At 41.4% G+C, this 22,254-nt stretch overlaps 1 protein-coding gene across 1 annotated transcript; it reads right to left on the reverse strand.

Annotated features, from left to right (window-relative positions):
* Nucleotides 1-608: 608 nt before the first annotated feature.
* pipox (pipecolic acid oxidase) lies at nucleotides 609-20,550 on the reverse strand (the record flags this gene model as incomplete). The annotated part of the gene is made up of 8 exons (XM_080428517.1): nucleotides 609-739; nucleotides 3,467-3,542; nucleotides 4,888-5,037; nucleotides 8,168-8,320; nucleotides 12,657-12,839; nucleotides 15,556-15,769; nucleotides 19,326-19,477; nucleotides 20,440-20,550. 8 exons carry the CDS (start codon nucleotides 20,548-20,550, stop codon nucleotides 609-611), a joined length of 1,170 nt encoding a protein of 389 aa, XP_080284643.1.
* Between the last annotated feature and the right edge of the window lie 1,704 nt (nucleotides 20,551-22,254).

Consider the following 22,254-nt stretch of genomic DNA (forward strand, 5'->3'; position numbering starts at 1 on the left):
AGTGGAGAGAAACATGAAGCTGGTCTCACATGATCTCCTATTCTACTGTGTAAGATACATTTACAATAGAGTACAATTCATTTTCACTGAAAGTAGTATATCTTTTTTTAAATGGTAGAAAGCACATAGCTTATTTGCTTTGCTAAATATCTTGCTGACCCTACCATGCAATGAGCCATGGAATGGCCATCACACACTGTATGTATTGTAGCATAAAGGCACAGAAATATAGCCTACACTTGGTCCACTGTAATGGCCTGCTGCTGTTTAATGCATAATTACCTCATTTTAGACATGCATACAATTACAACTTGCGTTTCCTCACAATATGTTAATTCTTGAGATATAGTAGTAGCTAACAACTTAAAGCCCTATTTTATACTTCGTCAGATGATGGTGTTGCGTGGCAAAAATAACCCATCTAAAACCTTAAACTCATTGCTTGCAACATGTTTTGAGCTTGTAGATCTGCTATTGTTGCTATTTATGAAAATGTATTAATTACATTCAAATTAAAATGTAGTGCTTTTTACTCCTGTTATAGTTTGAATCATAGATCTTCCATTGAGGCACATAAAGAAGGCGTTTCTCAGCCGATAACACAGGTCCTACAGAGCTGATTTACGATGTGCCTGGAAGCGTGCCATCCTGAAGGGTGAAAGGTCATAGGAGGGCACCTCCCCCAGGCTGAGTTCACTCAGCAGCTTGCCAACGACTGGTCCCAACTTGAAGCCATGACCTAGGGAAGACAACCAATCACAGTGAGCGGTGCGCTTAGGTCATCAAATCATGCTGGGCAAATCAAAGTCATAATGTTGGAGATATATAAACCCCACTCCATGTGGTTTACCACATCAGGCTCTCTATAAATAGCTTTGGTTTCCCTCACCATTTCTTCTTAAGCCAGGCAATGAGTTTAAGGCCTGAATGAGTGAATGCATGAAAGGAGATCAGAGCTATTTCTCTGGCCTGTCACTGGGCATCGCTTCACTTATGCAAACAGAGGCCACGCACTAAGTTATGGGAGATTTGTACCTTTTCTTAGTGATGGTTATATATTATGTGCTCCAGCCCAGGAGTGAGTTGAGAAAAAGAGGCTATTTTCTGACATTCAGTCTTCTTGTTGCTAAGGTCTGAGAGGCAAATTGTGAATGTCAACAGGGCTTCAGGAACGCAGCGCATTTACCATCTGACAAAGGTCTCTCAGCTCCTGCGGATTCTGCTGGGCTTTGAAGTCATAAAAGCTTGGCTCTGACAGTTTGGGCACGTACGTTTTCATCTCGCCAGAGGAGCAGAATGGAAGCCCTCAATGGCTGGCCAAGCCCACTGGGTGACTTTGTAACCATGGCAACCCCCCAGGACTTGCTTTAAAGCACTTGTGCCATGGCTTTGATGACAAATGCAAGCAGAGTACTGTAGGAGGGGGAGTTATTTTTTGTATTATTAATGTTTTTTCATAGTATTCCAGATAAGCCCTGCAAACTGATCCAGTACTGTATATGTTGCTATGCTTCTTTACTGTAAAAGATGGCCTTCTTTCATTATTTCCAGAACAGCAAATGATGAATATAATGTGCTGGGGGGGTCATGGTATGATTCTCTGGCTCTTCATTAACCACTTAAACCCTATATACTTCATTGACCGGGGTTCCCCAGGGATCTATCCTAGGCCCCCTCATTTTCTCCAGCTACACCAAATCTCTTAGGCAAAAATAGTCAGTCTATAAGCTTTCAATGCGTCCCGTCGTGAGCTTGTAGTGTAGAGCTGCTTTTTTTTCAAAATGTTCGCCCCAGAATAGGGACGCTGGGTTGAACTGGTTAATACAGTACAACATGATTGTACTGCACTGTGACACCAACCGAAACATTCTGCAGCTGACATTGTACCTGTGTACAGTCTGGCATGATGTGGATGTGGAGACGCGCAACACATTTCCTCATGATTGTAATCTGTGTCTACGGTAATTGATTATATGGCTTGATAGACGTTTTCTGAATCTGCAGGTTATATTTCCAGGCATGAATTCTCCATCCTCCAGCGGCCAGCCAGCCACTGGAATGGGTAGAAAATTAATTACACATGTAATGAGTAGAAAAAGATGACAATGAGAACAGATGGAGTAATGCCGGGAGACCCCGACAGAACCTCCGGGAGAAGACCACCGTCACAGGGAGAGGGTGGGATGGAGATAAGTCTGCAGCGTGGGTCCTCTGCCATGCTAATTAGGAATAACACGAGTCCAGACCTACAGTCAAAGCTCCTCGCCTCTCACTATGGGTTTTAAGAAGAATTCTCATTAAAAGTTTAACGCTGTGTCTCTGGCAGAAGGACTTGGTTTGTGTCCAGGGCTGGGGGGCTTATTCTGCAACTCTAAACACAGTGTGAAGTGCATCAAACCCACTTCTCTGGAAGCTTTTCCATCTATGATTCCATTTTTCAAATAGCAGTTGACGCAGTACTTAATCTGAAAACGACTTCAATTTCTTCCCATACTAGAATTACTGCTAGGTGTACAGTGTAGTACAATGTAGTATAGTGATCATAATGTAGTATAGAATAATGAGCATAGTACACTATAGCATAGTGATCATGATATAGTGAAGAATAATGATCATAGTACAGTATAGAACAGTAGTCATAGTGCAGTGTAGTATAGTAGTCATAGTACAGTGTAGTACAATGTAGTATAAAGGTCAATACATGCTCCTTTCGACATCTGAAAAAACAACTGAAATAGTTGGGACAGTCGGGAGGACATCTGGGGTTGCAGGAGCATCCGACAAAAGGTTGTCAGGAGTTTTGAATCACCAAATGTAGTTATCACCTCCCTTTCCGACACCGGAAGGAGCATTCATTGTAGAGTGATCATAGTGCAGTGCAGTAAAGTGATCATAGTACAATTTAGCACAGTTGTAATAATACCGTGGTAATGCAGAATGTAAGATTTTCGTTGACAAAATCTTACATTCGCCTACCTCAGTGAACATCATTTCATATATATATATATATATATATATATATATATATATATATATATATATATATATATATATATATATATAATTTGTAGATGGCTTTCACACCTATGCCGCACCGCCCATATATGGAGATCTCTGTTTGTCAGTCCTTGTCCCTTTTATGCCCATAAATGGAGATCCCTGATGTCATATATGCCTAAATAATGTGCATGGTTATGTCAGTCATAGTGATGGGCTGCGGTGATCGATTCCAGTCATAGCAATCAGCAGTCACAACCTGGTTGTCATTCAGTTCATACATTTTACATAATATGGAATTTACATTGGCCTTTGTTAGATACAGGCCTACAGGCCAGGCCACACTGAAAACCACTGCCCTAGAATGGAACGGAATAATGGAATGGAACGGAATTAGTCCAAAGCCAATATCACTGACCTGTCAAACTGTTGTGCACAATGTACACAACACACTAATGCACTTACACACCTGAAAATCCTGCTCCAATCACAACGTTGCTATAGGTGGGGTGGCAGTCCAGCACAAAATTGCTATCTGGTGTCATCTGAAAAAAAAAAAAGAAACACGAATATTTCAACAAAACACACTGCATTGTGAAAAGCATAGAAATCCTACTGTCCTGGAGCGATGTTGTCTTTCTAGCAGTGTACAGTATTGCTTGAGGGTAGAATGGCTGCTTAGCTCCAACCCCTCCCCCCTCCCCCCTCAACACACACACACACACACACACACACACACACACACACACACACACACACACACACACACACACACACACACACACACACACACACACACACACACACACACACACACACACACCCCTCAAGATGGCTCAGAATCTCACACCTGTGTATGGGTTTGGGTTTGGGGAATGGTTGACGATGTAGCAATGCATCTCATACAGAGACAAAAAACATCACACCACACAGGTGTTGACAAACCTGCTCCATCTGTATTTTTCCAGCATGAATATCACATCTATCGAGTTGATAATGCACCCATGTCACTATAGCTGCTTCTTACTTTGCACAATGATGTCTCAGAAACAAGATATAGGGCCCTATCTTGACATTCTTATGTGCAATGCCTTATCGCAACGTCTTATGCATGGACAATCCACTTAATCCACACTTAATTTCAACGTCTTGAAAAAACTCTGGCACAACATCTTGAGTGTATGGACTAGTGATCGTATCATACTGTACGATAGGTGTGGTTTGAGTGGAACAGATAATAAACCAGATAAATAAAGAATAAATCAGAATGCCTTTATATCCTGCTTAAATTGCTCTACTACTGCTATGCTGGAGTTCAGTGACTGCTAGCTCTGTCCATGGTGCTGAAGCCCCTGGTCGGTTTTCCTTTCCTCTCTCAAAATGTCATTCTCCAATAGGCTAGTTTTATCAACCTATTATTGTTGTTGTATTGTTGCTTTTAGATCAGATATGTAACTGTACATAGTTTAGGTGTACTCTAACAGCATGGCATCTCAGTCCAATAATAAGTTACTATACACGGAGGTGTGCAGTTTGTAAACGAATCATTAGCTTCAGTGACATTTGCAGTGAGCTAAGCAGTACTGTATTTATAATATACTATAAATAAGTCAGAGATGCAACAAATCGTTCACTTCAGTGCTGTTTTGTGGCATACAGTATATGTAATTTCTCTTGTAGCGCATTAAACCGAGAATCACTGTACCGTGATTGGTCTACTTTTGTGGGGACATACAAACCCTTAACAGAAACGTTTTCTACATTTGTGTAGAAGAAATGAGCTTTCCTGCTGAAAGCAAACCCCTGGGGCAGAAGTAACAGGAGCTGTAATACACCGTCATGTAGAGGCTGGACAGGTGACAGACAGACAGTTGTGGGTCTTATACCCACTGTGTACATGCAGCTCTCCACCACGGCAGGCACAGGGTCCAGGCCAGGGAAGCAGCGAGCGAGGTATCGCTGTAGGATGTCAATATCAGACTTATCCGTCTGCTTGTCTCTCTCGTCTGGCTCTGTCTTACTACCCATGTGGTAGCACACCTAAAGAAATGTATTCACACAGTACTATTATTATATAGTAATAAAACAGATTATTTCTGTCTGGGTTCCTTTTGCAATAATGACATTGTCCTGCTTATTACACGGCTACTTACGAACTAAATCAATGACGTTTTTATTTAGAAATTATTTTATTATCTGATTAAATACTTCCACAAAAAACACATTATACAATTCATAGAATACATTAATTAGAATAGAGTAGAATAGCATTAGTCCCCACTCCTTGGGGTGTTTTTTTTGTCACTGTATATTTGCACATACTGTACGTGAAATTTTCCCTCTGCATCTACCCATCCTATAACTTCTGTAGGAGCAGTGAGCAGCCATTCTATGGCACTCAGGGAGCAATTAGGGGTTAAGAGTCTAGCTCAGGGACACTCAACGACACATTGCTGGTCTGATCACTAACCGCTCAGCTATGGCCGCCCCCAATTGACCAATCAGAATTAGTATTCAACAAACCCTTGTAATTAAAAACATTAAAAGGTCAAGGTCAAGGAAGTCCTCATAATCAAAATGATAATTAACTACTCTGGTTCATTCCACATTATGTATGCATGTCTTTTATGTAAAAACAAACCCAGTGCCAAGAGTGGGCAAAGCCCCCATAGTTGTACTTTCTGCACACCCCCTCCCCCAGTTTTATGCACCCTATAGAAAAATGGCAAAAACAACAAACATATTGGCCGAGATACGGGTGTCAAGTTATCGTGTTTCATACAGTAATGATACCCCTTCTTTGAAGTTATCGCCCATAAAATATTTGAAGCTGTTCAAACAGCATTCAAAACATAGTTCTAAAACATAGCGCTGTTATTTCAGGACTATTATATTTGAACCTCATGGCATGCTGTACGCGAGCCGTATTATTTTGTGTCTTGTAGACCAAGTTCTGAGTGCTCCGATTCTCCAAATTATGCGAGGACACAGTTTTTTTTTAAATGTAATTCTTTCTGAATTTCTGGTTTATTCAATAGCGACAGTGGGAGACAGGGAAGGCGGACAGAGAGCAGGGGAATGACGCACGCCAAACATTCCGGCTGGCCAGGAGTCAAACCGGGGACACTCTTCCCCAAATATTCATATTTCATATTAAAGCCATGATGCACAATTAAGGTCAGGTAGGGGATTGTTCGCAATTCGCATCTAGTCAAAAAGCCACTATATTGCCACCCCACAGGCTGAAAGCAAAGACGAATGATAACCTACTTTTTACTATAAAAAAGATGTGCCCCCTTTCCGTTTTAACCCCCCCATTCACTTCATGCTGATGCTGGGACTGCACCTACACAGGACACAGTACTAGTGACTGTGTCCCAGAGAGAATAATATGATGTGGCATCGCCATCTGTCCCCCCTCCACCCCTCCTTTTGGTTGCATGTTGTGTGCCATTAGCCTCCAAACTCCTGCTGGCTTGCCATCATGCCGAAAATAGTCGTAATATCAAACGAAAGTGAACCAAAGGAAAACTAATGCCCGAAACTACATGAAGTTTTGGAACAGTTGAGGGTAAAGCAAATATTGCTGGCAGATGTGAAGCAATCACTACCTTTTTGTTTTTTATCTTCAGAGTAAGAGTTGGGGGACGTTCTTCTAAGCAGAATTGTTGGCAGCCTTTAGATGGTCTTACTCCATAACCAACCTAGCTTCATGAATCAATGTCACGTTTATCCCCACTGAAGCATGAAATGTTCAAACTAGTGATAATGAACAAACATGATGATGTTTTAACTTTTTTATTTTTTGACCATTTATGCATGACTTTGGTGTAATCTTATTTAAAGGTTAAGCACTAGTAGTACACTTAAGGTTAGGCAAAGTTTGGTAGAGCTTTCAGGTCTTAAAGGTCCAGTGAAATGACATTCTCGGTCATTTTATTTTGAAGTTTCAGTCTGAAACGGCCTCGCAACCTATCAGAAAGTTCCATCCCTTCAGGCTATGGCACAGTGGAATTTCACTCACGTGGTGTGCAGTATTAGTGTTTGTAGCCTGCAGGCGCACGCTGGCCAAGGGAAAGAGAGACGGCCACTGTGCAGAATATTTGTTACCATGTTGCTTATTTCTAACCTAAAATGTTTTCAGATACATATTTGAGTGTGCTGAGTGATTAAGTTTACAATGAGTAATACACCGTCTGGACGTCATCTTGAGTGAGATTCAAAACGGAGTAGCTCTGTAATTAAAAATTTAAAACGTGCAGCTATGGGAATCACACGTGAACGAAATCAAGATTAATTTATATTCATAAAAGTGTATCTATGTCATCACGCAGCACGTTTCCGTTCACAGGAAGTAATTAAGATTGGCTTTTTAGGGACTTTTGATATAAAAATAATTTCACATAAAAAAAATAATTTTTCATTTCACTACGTCTTTAATGCTAGATGAGTCAACACAGTCCGCATGGTGCACAAGAAGTAACATACATTTCACGTGGAAGCGGGGCTGAACATGCCACATTTTTATGTTTATAAGCCTAACCCTTATATTATTTATTTATTTATTATCATTTATTTTTCAATTTTTAATTACACACTATTTCATTGACATTAACGCAAATTTATACTGTAGAACAGGAACAGCTTTTCCTTAACACTGGGTCTGGACCCACGTTTGGATCGCAGACCCATTTTTATGGGTCAAGGGTAAATATCCCTTTTTTCATTTACTATTTGTTTCATACATGATGTAAAAAAATATCTTCTTTTTTGAAGAAGATCTACAAGCTCACAAGCTTGTAGAGCTATTTTCACTAGTTTGGGGCTGAAATGTTTAGACTGGCAGGCAGACTGGGCTCATTGCAGTTTGTATATATCCGGTTCAGAGCAGATACAGAAATGCTCTGTACGTGTGCATGTACTGTATGTGTGTGTGGAAATGACTGGATATATGTGGTATGTGGGCTCTAAGCTGAATATGACTGAGCACAAAAAGGTAAATAGACATGCAGCTCCTCTTGGTCAAATCTTTGTCTTATCTCCATTTTTACCGTTACTCTAAGACTTTTTTCGCGTTACTTTGGCATCTAAAATAGTAATACTATTCAGCCACCAGCTGCTAGGGGTTGGGTGAAATGCGTTGACGTGGTACTGGGTTGTTATTGCTCACCTTCACCAGGCCTGGGTACTCGTTGGAAGGAAGGCCATAGATGTGATGCTTGCCTTCCTTGCTGCCCACCTGCAGGAAGCAGGGGAAGCGGCGCTTCACATGGTACGACCCAGGAACCTTCTCTTTCCAGTAGCACACATTGATCTTCAACACCTGATGAGGTTAGAAACACCATCAGAACCACAGAGAAGCTCACCGCTCTGGCTCTGATCACAGGGATGAGGACGATCTAGTGGTATGCTCGACTAGAGTTCTTTAACAGGCCTGAAAATGAAAACCTGAACCGAACTGACTGAGCTGAAGCCTGAGCCAGATTATCACATACAATACTGAGCCAGAGACAAACCAAACACACATGCTGGTTATTACCAGAAAAGGCTACACAACTTACGTTGGTAGCAGGTCTAATCACATACTGTACAACAGGGTGGGAGAGAGCAAGCAACCAAAAAAAGCCCTACCCGACCAATTAGCATAAATCATCAGCTCGAACCCGGCCCTACCCAACAGGATTTTTTAAAACCAAGAACTCTGCTTGACTAAAGAAATTCTTATTCGACTAATTGTCATAGGACTGACTAATAAATTGATTATTCGACAAATCGACAAATCGTCAAATTGTGTTACATAAATGCAGAGACCAGCCTTTTCAGGTTGGTGAAATTGAGAACTGAATTCCATTCAGTTCTCAATTTACAATGGCTATTGGCCTATAGAGTCTGGTATAATTAAATGTTTACAAGAGATGTGCATGGAGAAAAAAAGCATAAAAAACAACTAATCAACTAACAATGTCTTGGTCGACCTATTAATTGATTATTTGACTATGAGCGGACAGCCCTAGGACAATCCCTGGGCATCTTTTTGGAAGAGATTTTTGTCTCTAATACACGTGCAATTACAAAAGCAGCACTGTGGTGGTGCAGATGGAATAAGGATTAAATGAATTGCATGTACGCTGGTACAAATCATGTCCATGTGTGAGGGTGGTAATAAGGACACAGTGTTCAGGAGCTTTCAGTTTAATGAACTAACCCTCTGCTCTCCCGTTCCGAGGGACCATAAAAATTCAGGCGGCGCAACTACATCGAGCCAATGAGCACATACCCAGTGCTTTTCTACCAGTTCACTCAGGCGTGGCATTCCCCAGGCCCCCCAGCCCGCTAGCCTGAATAATGCAATTCCAATACCAACTCCAATTCTGCACTCAAACAGCTGCCTGCTTGTTTTTCCATCACCTGTTATTTTCAGTTTGTGTGGCATATTGTGAGAGGGGGTGAGATTGGCTGGCTACTGTTTCTTGCATGCATGGTTGTTAAGAATCCTCAGTGTTAATTTAACTCTGCGGGGGTAGACTAGAAACGGACCATTTGGGTATTTTTTTTACACTGCCATAGTTACATGAACACTGGGGAGTTGACTGTGTAGCTGCTGTAATGGTTTTGCTTCTGTTTAAACCAACAGAGTACAGCAGAAGGTTGAAGGTCCTTTCCCCAAGTTTATCTCTACGACCAGGGAGAAAGACAAAGAGAATGTCAGTCATAGCTCTCAGCTTTTAGCCTGAAGGCAGAGTCTGGACTTCTAGTCAGTGTTTCAACATGGGTTTGCAAAATGTTTGATCTACAATATAATAAACTCTGTATTTACGTAATAATTTGAGAAGCGCTTTGACACTATCTTGGTAACTATTCCCCACTGATCGGTAATAATAATTATTATAGTTCTTTCTTTCTTTAAAAAAGCTCTATACACTTTAAATCTATCATGTCCAGCTCTATAATGTGATGTTTTAGTTTTTAAATCATTTAATTTTGTTCCGATAATCAGTTAGATTACCTGAACAGCTGGTAGCTAACCTGGATTTCTACATAATCAGTTAGATGGCAATTATCTGGTGTTATGAACAGATAACCATCCTAATACCGTCATAGCGATTAAATGTAGAGCTCACACGTGGGTTTTTCATAAATGTGATCTCATAACCAATTGCTATTTGTCTAGTTCCAGTCTGTTTAAGGCATATATGGACACCATCACCATGGTTTCATCTTTAGTGAACTGTCTATTGTTAAAGTTATTCATCCAGAGCTCATAATAGATCCTAGGTGGCAACTTTATAGCTTTCTTCACAAGGTAGTTTAAAATGTGATGCAGCGCAATGTACATATATGTGGATTATTATAATGTGACAATATACCTGTGTTTGATCTCTGGCTGAATACTAATGGTTGTGACATATAATGTGTATGACCACTGCATTGAGTGTACTTTACTCAATGATGTCTTTTGTTCTCTTTGGGGACTACAGAATGTTGTCTACCTATGATGGGAGTTGTAGTGCAGTAGTACAGGACGTTTGAGTTGCACTGACTGTGTTACAGTTCAAAATAAGGGCATCCAATGATCATCCGATACACCAACAAACTCTTTATTTGTTAACACTTCATAATATGGTTCACCAAATCTAAATCTAAATAACCAAAGAAATTAGTAGAGTAGAAGTATAAAGTATTGAAAAAATCAAGTAAAAGTACCTCAAAATTGTACTTAAGTGCAGTACTTAGTTTCTTTCCAACACTGCCAGTACTGTATGTGAATGGTTGGTGGTTCAATGCTGGCCTGTAAAGTTGCGATCCATTACTTTTTATTTTATTTTTATCCCACAATTTTGTAAACCCTTTTTCACCCGTTGCCAATTTTCTAAGTGATCCTGGGCACTACACTCCCCCCACCAGCCTAGGGAGCCAAGGGCTGAGCTCATGCCTCCTTCAATGCATGAGAGCCAACTGACCCTCTTATCACCTGACAGGGGGGAGTTTCCCCAGTAGGACGTAGCGCGTGGAAGGAACACGTTATTCCAACCAGTTCCCTTCCCCTCCATCAGGCGCCCCGGCTGTCATGGGGGAGGTGGTATAGCGACCAGGATTACTACATGTTTTTGTGAGGGTATTAACTATCCTAGGAGACACAGGGAGAACATGCAAACTCCACACAGAGTAGGCCCTTTCGCCAACCCCACCTAGGGTATGGGCACTGATGACGTGGAGGAGAAGACACGCCCACAGCGTCCCGAACCCAGGACCTTCTATCTGTGAGGCGACAGCGCTATGTGGATAATTGCCACCGTGCCCCATTACTTTACAAGTGACCTTTTTAGGGGACCCGGGTTCAAACCACGCAGAGGGTTGTGCAGACAGCTGAGCACATCAGCGGATGCGATCTCCCCCCCATCCAAGCCCTGTACGACGAACGCTGTGTGAGCAAAGCTTGTGGAATCATCAAGGATCCACACCATCCCAACCACAGACTGTTTCAGATGTTGCCGCATGGAAGACGGCTACATAGTCTCAAAGCTACTGGCAATAGACTGCAAAAAAACGTCTTTCCACGTACAATCAGGTACATGAATGATCTGTCAAGAACCAGAACGAACCAGGGCAAAGGGAAATGCTAACCTCACCCCCCTCCCCCCATCCGTCCTTTTCTTGCACTATTATGCTTGAACTGCACCTACCTAATCTATTGTATATAGAATATACTGTGAAGTGTTAGTGTTAGGTGGCAGCTACTTGGGAAAATAATGCTGTTGGTGTATACAATATACCAAGATTATATGCACATGTACGTTTGATGATGCTTTTTTATTCTCTTTTTGCTCTTTTTTGCACTCTTTTCTTTCAATCTTTTTTCATCATTCTGTTATTATCTATGCTGCTGCATTGTCTGAAGGAAGCCAAACCAAAATAACTTTTACTCTTATGTGCCTGTTCACAAGATGTAACAATAAAGAACAACCTTGAACCCTTGAACCTTGATAGTTACAGATTATAGCCTTAAACAGCTGTAATGAGCTTCATTACAGGGCTACAGGATGGTGCACATAGACCAGTGGTTCTCAAACATTTTCATGTCAAGGACCCCCAAATTAATGTGAAAGTAGCACAACGCGTCGCAAGCTTCTACATCGGTTATTTTCGAATAGACAAAGTATAAATTAAGGTTTATGTTTTAAACTGATTTTGATGCTATATTAACCCATTAAGACCTGAGGCCGATTCTACAAATGCTTTCTAAATCAGCAGATCTCAAACCTTTTTGTGCCAAGGACCCCCAAATTAATATTTATTTGCCGTGGACCCCCATCTGAAAAGGCGTTGTGCCAGGGACCCCCAGAAGAGAGGATTTGTTTAAAAGAAAAAATAACATTGTTCAAACACTTTCAAGATTTTTCAAAAATGTTCAAAAATAGCAATGTTCAAGCTCGCAGCGCCACCAGAACCACTGAACCACTAAACCAATATTTCAAAGATATAATATATATATACATACTGACTCCCTGGAAACTCCTCTACGGGGTTCCAGGGGTTCCAAAGTGGGGTCCCTGGACCACACTTTGAGAACCACTGGTGTAGACCAACAGTGTGGGACTACAACACTACTGTCCCTATTATATGATTACTGAGCACCTGAAGTGAATGCTGTTCAGTACCTCCAGTGGAAGCTGTAGTCCAATGTGGGAGAGCAGGGTGGTAGCCCACGCTCCGGCTGTGATAACCAGACTCTTTGCTCGGTACACATCGCTAGACGTTGACACTGTGACAACAGGGCCAGGCTTTATGTCCGTCACCTTCTGTCCATCTTTAATCACGCCACCCAATTTCTGGAACTGCCCCTGGCAACAGAGAGAAGAATCAATACGTCAATGGAAAAGATTCCCGCTGGGTTTTTTTTGTTGGTGCTGATGATGTGTTTACACAGAACAGTTGACAATCCCTCATTTACATTCCCTTTGATGCTGCCCGTTCTTCTCCACGTTATTTGAGACCAAATTTGGGGATTAAAAGACCAAAAGCAATGTGACGGTTGATTTTAAATGCAGCAGTCACTCACGAATATTAAAACACCCTGCATTCATCTGAGCTGAACCCATCCAAGAGTGGGGACGGTGAAAGTTTAATGAGAAACTTGAAAGTTGTAGAATAAAGTAGTGCCTGTCAAGTGACAGCGAAACACGAATGAATCAGCGAAGCAGCATCTGTCCACCTGGAGACGGAGATGTCTGCCAGGTTTTCTGAATGCCATTGATTTAATATCTTCTGCAGCTCACCACAGTCACTCCACCTCTTGGTCTCAAGAGGTCTGGGGTAACTATCAAAACAATTCCCTGCAGTGAACATACTTTGTGTCTTGTGCTAGGGCTGGGTGATATGACTTAAAATCAATATCACGATTATTTCAAACGTCTCGATTACGAAAAAATAATTATAGTGAAAATTGCAGGCCTACAAGCTCACAACCTCAGGATGCAACGGTAAAAAAAAAATGTCTCGATTGTTCCATATAACTCGGTTATTGGTTCTAAATATCAGTTTTTGATATTTTTTTTACGGTTATTTTCCCTAATCAGTGCATTGCACCCTTTTGTGAGTATTAATGAGAAAGACAATGCGAGGGACATAACAGCAAGGCTCTTAGGTACAGCCAGGTTTCATGACCTATGGTAACGTATTAACTATACATGAAAAACTATTCTTTATGGGTGATAAGAGGAGGATTTGCACAAAATATTCAGTGCCCTTTGCAAAGGTCAGAATTTGGCAATGAGGCACCAGAGTCAACCCTTCAACTTACTGTATAATGAGGAAAGTCTGGACTAGTTTGACATCTAAGCAAATATGGCCCGTCAAAGTTTTTCTAATTACAGTGCAAAAAGCTGATAAGCCAGGTCAAGGACATACTGCAGAATTGGCCTCATTTAGACAATTAATGCATTCAATGGAGGCCCAGAATGTTCATGAAAATGCCTCATTTCTATGCAGAGAGAAAGAAAGGAGAGTTAAGATAATGGTAAGATAATTCAACCGATTGACTGAGGCAGATCAATGGTGACATGTACTGTAGTAAGACAGAAAATTAACAAGTCATAGATCAGCACTTTCAAAATGCACAGCACTGTTCATAGTGAGCCTCAAGATGTCTATTATCATAGCTTATGACACGTTGTAATTTATCGGTGATTGGAGCGTTGCACAAAAGGGGTGAAAGTTCTATGCAGACAGCTGTAATTGACTGTCATTGCTGTGAAATAACAAATTGTTAGGTTTCTGCTTGACCTGGCAGCCACAGAACAGGGTGTTCTCCTCCAGTGCTTTGTTCAATGCAGAGCCCAGATAATACAGTATGAATTCATTGCTGAAAGATATTCCTGTGTGGGCCATTATGAGGTTAAAACAATAGGCCTGAAATATGTTAAATTATCCACATGTTGGTTTTAAAGTATTTTTCAGTCTCATGCTCTAACTAGTTTTCACATAGTGACTGTTAAAGGCAGACATTTTGTTACATTAATCTTTTATTATTTCCACAGCCTTTGCTCTCAAGGATTTTCTTTACAGTGCTATGGTTCACAATTTTTAAATGTTACATTTTGTCCAGGTCTTTTGTATGTAATGTAGATCAACTTGTTTTGTATTGAGATTTTATGTTTTTCAATAGCATACTGGTTAATTGGCTGTTGCATGAATGCATACGTTGTTCAGTGTACTCTGTACTGGCATATTCGTCCATAACTGATAAGAAAAAAAGCATGCATCAACACAATGTAAACAATTCGGTACATTTCAGAGACACGAAACACCTGATCTGAGTAATTATCAATAAAATTACAGTGCATTCTTCTCTAGAGACGTTAAATCTGGAACTGTGTGGATGTACAGTATTTATACTACTGTATAGTGTATATCTTTCCATAATTATTGTTGAGCTAAAAAACGTAGCCTACATTATACTTCCTTGTGGTGAATAACACATTATCTCCACCAGGCCGGAACGGCCTGGGGCAGAGATTATGTTTAGTCCCCATGATTCTGTGAGTCTGTCTGTCTGTCCGTGAGCAGCTAATGTCGGCATCACTGGACCAATCGGCGTGAAACTTTGCGCGCACAATCCATGGACATTTTGGTCAAAATTAAATTTTTGCCACGGACATTCAAAATGAGTGGACAACAATATTACCAGAAACACATAAAGAGCTAGCCCCGAATGACCATATTACAGGTCTGTTACCTGTAACACTGAGAGTGTGCAAATGGCCCCTTCCGGGTCCATTTGGTTCGATTTGTACACTCAGAGTTATGGTGGTCCTTGCAAATAAAACATTAGAGGACCACTAGTAGGACTCCTAATATGCCGTACAGTGTCATAGTAAATCGGAGTCATACATATTCTGAAGAAAACCCAGAGACTGACATTCAGTAATTGGGTCTTAAGATCAAAATAAGAACATTATAATGGTGTGTAAATCAAAAATGTTCCACGGACAAGACCAAGTCTTTGCCACGGACACATTTGTCCGTGTACGGACATAATGATGACCCCTGGCTGTATACCTGTACGGTTTTCAGTGCACGGTCTGCGAAGAGCACTCCGGCCGTGGTGTCCACCATCGCTCCATCTCCATCAGCCAGGTTGACATTGGGGATGTGCTGGCTGAACTCCTCACGTGACAAATGCACGGTGGGGACCCGGTTACTCTCCAGGGTGGTCTTCATCGCCTGGTATTCATGGTCTTTCTCAGGACCCATAACTAGAAGACCAGTTTGTCTGTGGGGGGTGGGGGGTGGGGGGGGGTGATATAGTCAGAGTGATAGGAAATGTTAAAGAATACTTATTTTTCCTATTCTCCTATCGCTCCTATCTATCATCTATCTCCTATCTATCATGCAAATTGATTGTGATATAAATTGTGAGTTGAGTTTCACATATTAATTCGGAAATAAGAGATGACTTTTTTGTATTACTAAAAACAGTTGACTGATGCAAGGAAAAATGCTTATCCTTTAATGTCAAGTTGTTATAATTCCTCATTTACTCATTACATTAATTCTGTCTACCAGAAGCACAAACAAATTCTTAGAAACCTGCCTAGATAGAGAATGCTAGAAGGAATAGACCGTTACATAATTGGTTCCAAGTGTGCATTTCTTTCTATCTATCTCTGTCTGTCTGTCTGTCTGTCTGTCTGTCTGTCTGTCTGTCTGTCTGTCTGTCTGTCTGTCTGTCTGTCTGTCTGTCTGTCTGTCTGTCTGTCTGTCTGTCTGTCTGTCTGTCTGTCTGTCTGTCTGTCTGTCTGTACCCATCTCCTGTTCCAGTTCAATTTGCCATGGCTGCGTATTGTCTTATTCTGCTCTGTCCTAGCCCCTTGTCCTCACTCCTACATTTATGTAAAGAAGGAAAGGACGTTACCTGAAGGTAGACATGTTGCAAAATTCGAAAGCTGGTAGATTTTATTTTATTTGAGCACTAAAATGGGATCTACAGTACACGTGTACATTGAAATTTGCATAAAATATTCATACACATGTAAATTGACATTCAAAGTCACAAAGATTAAACAATTCTTGTTGTGCAACTGTCAATCTACACGTGTGTGTGAATATTATTTGTCTTTGTGTGACTTAATCAGATTACTTGTGTGTGGATTACAGGATACAGGTTCAAGGTTCAGTGAGTTTGAGTGCTCAAATCAAATCTACCCTCATATACTGTAGATGTCCTCTCCTGCTTTACATAACCCTTGAGTGAGTGAGGACAGAGGAGCTATGACAGAGCAGAATAAGGACCTGAGACGCATACCTTTGTTTGATTGGCTCGAGTCGGCAGCAGGTTTGAACCAGAAACATATCGTTTCTGTCGGGCAGAAACCTCTTATCTCCATATTTTTCGTAAATTAATGACCATTTGATCCTACTACAGCGTCACACAAAAGCACCAAAGGTAGCAGATCCACAAGCTCGAAACGCAGCGCAAAGCGACGCGTTTGAGATTAACACTGCAATGTAATTTCATGTAATGTAAGGAATGTATTCTAGATTGACAGGAATTGCCCTTTTTTTCTATTCAACTTTTACTCAGTCAGTGTTGTCAGATCCACATTCGAGTTTTATCAATGAGTGGTCCTTTTTATTTCAGGACTGTAGCAGCAACCATTTTGAGTCCACTGAACTATCTGCCAACAACAGGTCAGGTGTATAGGGCATTCCATCCTATCTGGTCTGACCCTTCACCCTGCTTTCCCCTTCAACACCCCCAACCCACCCCCAGCTGACTGTGGCGCTGCAGCGTTGCTAATATAATATAAATGTTATTTATGGAACAGTCACAGTGATTCAGTGTTATGTAGAATCCTGCATGCATTTGTGCTTTTGCCATCACTGCTAAGCTAACTTGCTTATATAATTGTACAAGCAACGTTTAACTTTTACACTCTCTTTATCTAATTACCCTCTTTGGGACAGAATTAAGTTCGATATCAAACATACCAAAGTTTGAAAACTAAGGGAGAGCTGGCCAGGATGAGAGAATGATTGAGGCAGATTGATTAAGAGCTTTTAATATGGAGGTGAGTTCAGTCCTGTAACTAGTTTCTACTCCTGGAACTGTCAATAGCTCACTTCTTGGGGGGCCTTGGTGGCTCAACCGGCTGCAGGTTCGTTGACCTCATAACCGCAACATCCTGGGTTTAATTCTCAGCTTGAGACCTTTCTTGCATCATGTAATTTCTCCTTGCTGCCCTTCCCTGTCACTGCACTGTCCTGTCACAATAAAGCAGAAAAAAAGCCTCACTTCACATCTATGAATAGAGGATAAATACACTTATGCCTTAGCTGTCTTCACCCTCAAGCGAGAGGTGAAGACAGATCAAGAAAAAACAACACATCAACCTCCATTATTTACCTTTCACCAAGCTGCCCAAACCATTATTACAGTATGTGCATTTACTGTATATTACAACCTATTATTGGCAAATCCCAGCCTGACAGTCAATCAATGGCTTGTAAGGCACGCTGTAAACGAGGAGGTAAACGGTATCCTAACATGTAATGAGTACCCACTGATGACATTTAACTGGAAGAACTGCAGATGGCGAATACGGCAGAGCATAGCAGCCCCATGGTAAGTTATTGAGTCCCAAAGTGAGAGGTTGTGAAACACAGAGCCTAATTCAGTAATCTGCCTGATGGATGGCCGCCTTGTCCTTTGCCAGCAGTGTTTTCTAAAGGCTGCTCCAACATCTGTCAGTAGCCATGACGCATAGGCAACACTAGCTAAAGGCTTCAGCCATTCATCAGGAAATTTTATGAGTATGCCACCCAATGTGTGTGTGTGTGTGTGTTTGTGTTTGTGCGTGTGGTCTGTGTATGGCACCAAGTTCATGTGTGTGACAAAGAGGGGGAGAAAATGTGTGTAAGTGTGTATAGAATCATAAATATGATTCATGATCCAGTGCAGCGCCTGTCAGGGAAGGTGATGAGTAGCACTGGTTTGCAGGCTTGTGTGTGTGCGCGCGCGTGTGTTTGCGTGTGCGTGCGCGTATGTGTGTGTATGTGTGGCCAAACCAACAGGGTCGGCAGATGGATTCTGGTTTAGCTCCTACCATTTCAGCGGGGTCCATCTATCCCCAAGCCAGAGGAACGACTGAGGCATGAGGCATTGCTCAAAAAGATTCACGCAAGCCTCCCCTCAACATTCCTCATTGTGCTGCAGTCGTTTGTTGTTGGGTTTTTCCCTTCTTCTTTTTTTGCCAGCTCAAGGGCACAGGTGGCCTTCAGATGTGGACCCATCATTCACAACAGCCCAGGATGAGAGCACCGGGGCGGGGCTAGAGAATCACTGCATGCTCGAGGAAAATTATGTGGGCATGGCTGGTAGTGTGATCTATTATGGACCGCCTTGCATAATGAATCAATTTGTAATTTGGCTTGCCGATAGCACTGACAAAGCCTTTCAAAAAAAGGAAATACTTGTAGGAAGCCCAGAGATACTGCCCGCACTTTGATGCCACTGTCATATTTATAAGCATACAAATACCTCCCCCGCACTCGCGAATGAAAATCAGCTAGAGGTTTATTGAGATGGAGGGAGGGAGGGGGAAAAAAACCTTGTTACAGAGTCAAAGGCATGGGAGCTGTCTGGGGGTGAATCGCTGACGCTGGAGGTAATGAGAAAGTCATGCATTTATGGCTCCCATAGATTGAGTTGCTGCTCTTGCGCGTACATAGCACATTGAATGTGACAAATCTCAGTGTTCTGGCAAAGCTTTTGCTATGTTCCATTTAATGGCTTTCTCCCTCACTCGCCTTCAGCCGAGACTGCTTACCTGTACAGTTTGACGTTGTCGGCCTCTCTCTCCAGCTGAGACCACAGCTGATAGCATTCCTCCATCATGTGAGTGTAGAAGTCCTGCTCATATGCCTTGCGGATGATGCGTGTCTGGCCATGGGAGCTCCCCCGGGAGTGGGGCAAGACAAACTAAAAGGAGGCAAACAAGGTTGCATTCCATGTACTGCTGCAGCAGCTATTATAGATTACATGGGTTTTGGGGGGAATGTCTCACGCATACATTATCGAAATAAAAACGTAGTGTCAGCAAGAGCAAACAACAACAAAACTTAGATAAACTTAATAGGAAAACTGCATCCCTGTGCTACATTCATATGTTTCAATTCACAGTGTTGCTTCATGCGTTTAGTAAAGTAAAAAAAAGGTCATGTAAGGGAAATAGGTCCTGTACAAGTGAAAGCCCTGCCTGTTAACTGTAAAAACGGACACTTGAGGAGTTGCGTAAAGTAGCTAAGTACATTTACTCAAGTACTGTACTTTAGTACAATTTTGAGGTATTTTTCACTTTACTGGAGTATTTCCAATTTTCTGTAAAATGTAATTCTACTCCACTACATCTCTGTAGTGGAGTAGAATTTATTTGAAAACTTTAGTTACTCTGTAGATTTAGATTTGTATTACTAAACATACATTAACCACTTAAGCTCTATATATATTTCGGGCTGAGCTGTAGATTGGCTATTTTCAAATGATTTTTATGCATTTGAAAACTTGAAATGGCACATTCTGCATAATGAGTACTTTTACTTTCGGTACTTTAAGTATGATTTTGTACTTTTACTCAAGTAAATTTGGAATTCCGGACTTTTACTTGTAATTGAGTATTTCTACATTGTAGTATTGATACTTTTACTTAAGTAAAAAGAATTGAGTACTTTTTACACCACTGCACTTGAGGGTTCATTTCAGGTGAGTTAAATAATTAACAATCATAAAGGGACAGGAAGCTGTGTTGTAGATATACCGACAAGCTTTTAAAACACATTCTCCTTGAACACTTCAACAACCTCTACTGCAAAATAATAGGCTAGTTTGCATTTTTGTGATATAAACATGAAGTCAAAATAACTTCTCTGCAATGCATCACACACCTGCTCCAGCAGAAGAGTCTTCTTGTTCTTTTTTGCCAGATGATAAGCTGTGAAAGATCCCTGAACTCCGGCTCCAATTACTATACAGTCGTAGTCTGCTTTGATCGACATGTTTCTGGAACAGCGGTTTGTAGAGAGGTTTGTATTGTAATTATAGGCAGAGAGAGCACCGCATGCAGCTCTATTTGAAGTTTACTCCATATTGTTTACACTCCCACTTCCTCAGTAGGTCAAAGTATTACAGTTGCATAACTATATTTGTGGAGCCACTCCACTGGAGTGAACCGGTCAACGTGGGACACTCGTCACTGCAAGTCAGTCATAAATACTGACATAATAACTTACTGACTTGTGGTTGCGGACAAGTGTCCCACATTGATCGGACTGGGACCCTGTTGATAGGTATGATTTTGTACCATTTCTAATGGATCTAAAGTGTACCATTTTCCATTTGTATGTGTTAATATGGTTAAAAGTGGCAGTGCCTCTCTGGCAGCCTGCAACAGTGTTTTGGTCTGAAGGGCTCCTTCTGGTATGTCAACAATATTAGATAGCAGGTTAACCTCGATACCCCAAACCTTGGTTGCCCAGGAAACTGAGCCATTCAAGCCATAAGTTACGGCTGACGTGATGACGAAAGGCGTAACACCACGTTATGTGTATAATTACTCTGTATCTCTGTTTTAACGTCAGAAGAATATATCTGGAACCATGCATGTCCAACGCTGGTAAGATCTCTTCTCTGGAATAAACCCAAATACTATTATAACACGTTTCCTTCCTCCGTTTATTGATGTAATTAATTCTTATCTGACGATAGATATGGACCGGTATTTAGTAGGAAAAATAAAGCTATCACCTGTGGTGGTGTGAACTGCTGTCTTTTGTTTTCTTGAATTGTTTTGGGACGAAAATCAAATATGCTTACTAAGCATTGCTTAGCCTACTTTTATTTTAACTTGAACTTAATTAAACAACCAGAAAGTACTGCTATGCTATTTCAGCAGAAAGGTGTTCTGTCAGTCATGGGTAGGCCTAAGCTACATTTAATAATTACTCTCAGATGCTGTATTTATTTAGTTGGTTAGTTTTTATATCTTTATTTTGCTTCATATGATTTTGATTATTCGTAGGCCTACTTCAGAAGAGCATGAAAGCTGAAAGCTGAAAATTGTGGTAGACTTCAATACAACAATATACATATAATGGTTGTGACCCCCCCTCCCCACAACAGATTCCCATAGTAAATCATGACACAACACAAGAAAGAAAAAACAAAATCGGCACATCCCGAGGCATGCCGGAATCCTTCCTCAGCCATTATTAGTCCAGGACGTTACACAGCAACCCACTCACTCAACACAAAGTCCCGGGATGCTGAGGCGGATGCCTCCCTCGCTTCTCCAAGGCCTGGAGGGTGAAGGTTCTCATGCCCCCATCTTAGGGTCATCCGGTATGGAGAGTGTCTTCTGTCTCCAACTGGTTCTCCTCTTCCCAGATGGGTTGAACGCCCACAGCTGTGCCTCCGAGGCACATTTCTCCCACAGTACTCACAGGCCCGGCCTGGTGCTGTTGTCGGGGGTTGTGTGCATGCTGGGTAGGATCCTTATGGTTAGTAAAATGGCGAATTTATATTAGGCCTTTCTACAAAGTGCTTCACAAAATGCATTACATTAACCCAGTCACACACACACACACACACACACACACACACACACACACACACACACACACACACACACACACACACACACACACACACAAACAGCAGTACCGACATGTACAAACCTGTTCATCAGGACAGGAGCAGTTAGG

Source organism: Gymnoscopelus braueri (assembly GCF_963280865.1).
Source record: "Gymnoscopelus braueri genome assembly, chromosome: 5".
In the NCBI taxonomy this organism is placed as follows: Eukaryota; Metazoa; Chordata; class Actinopteri; order Myctophiformes; family Myctophidae; genus Gymnoscopelus; species Gymnoscopelus braueri.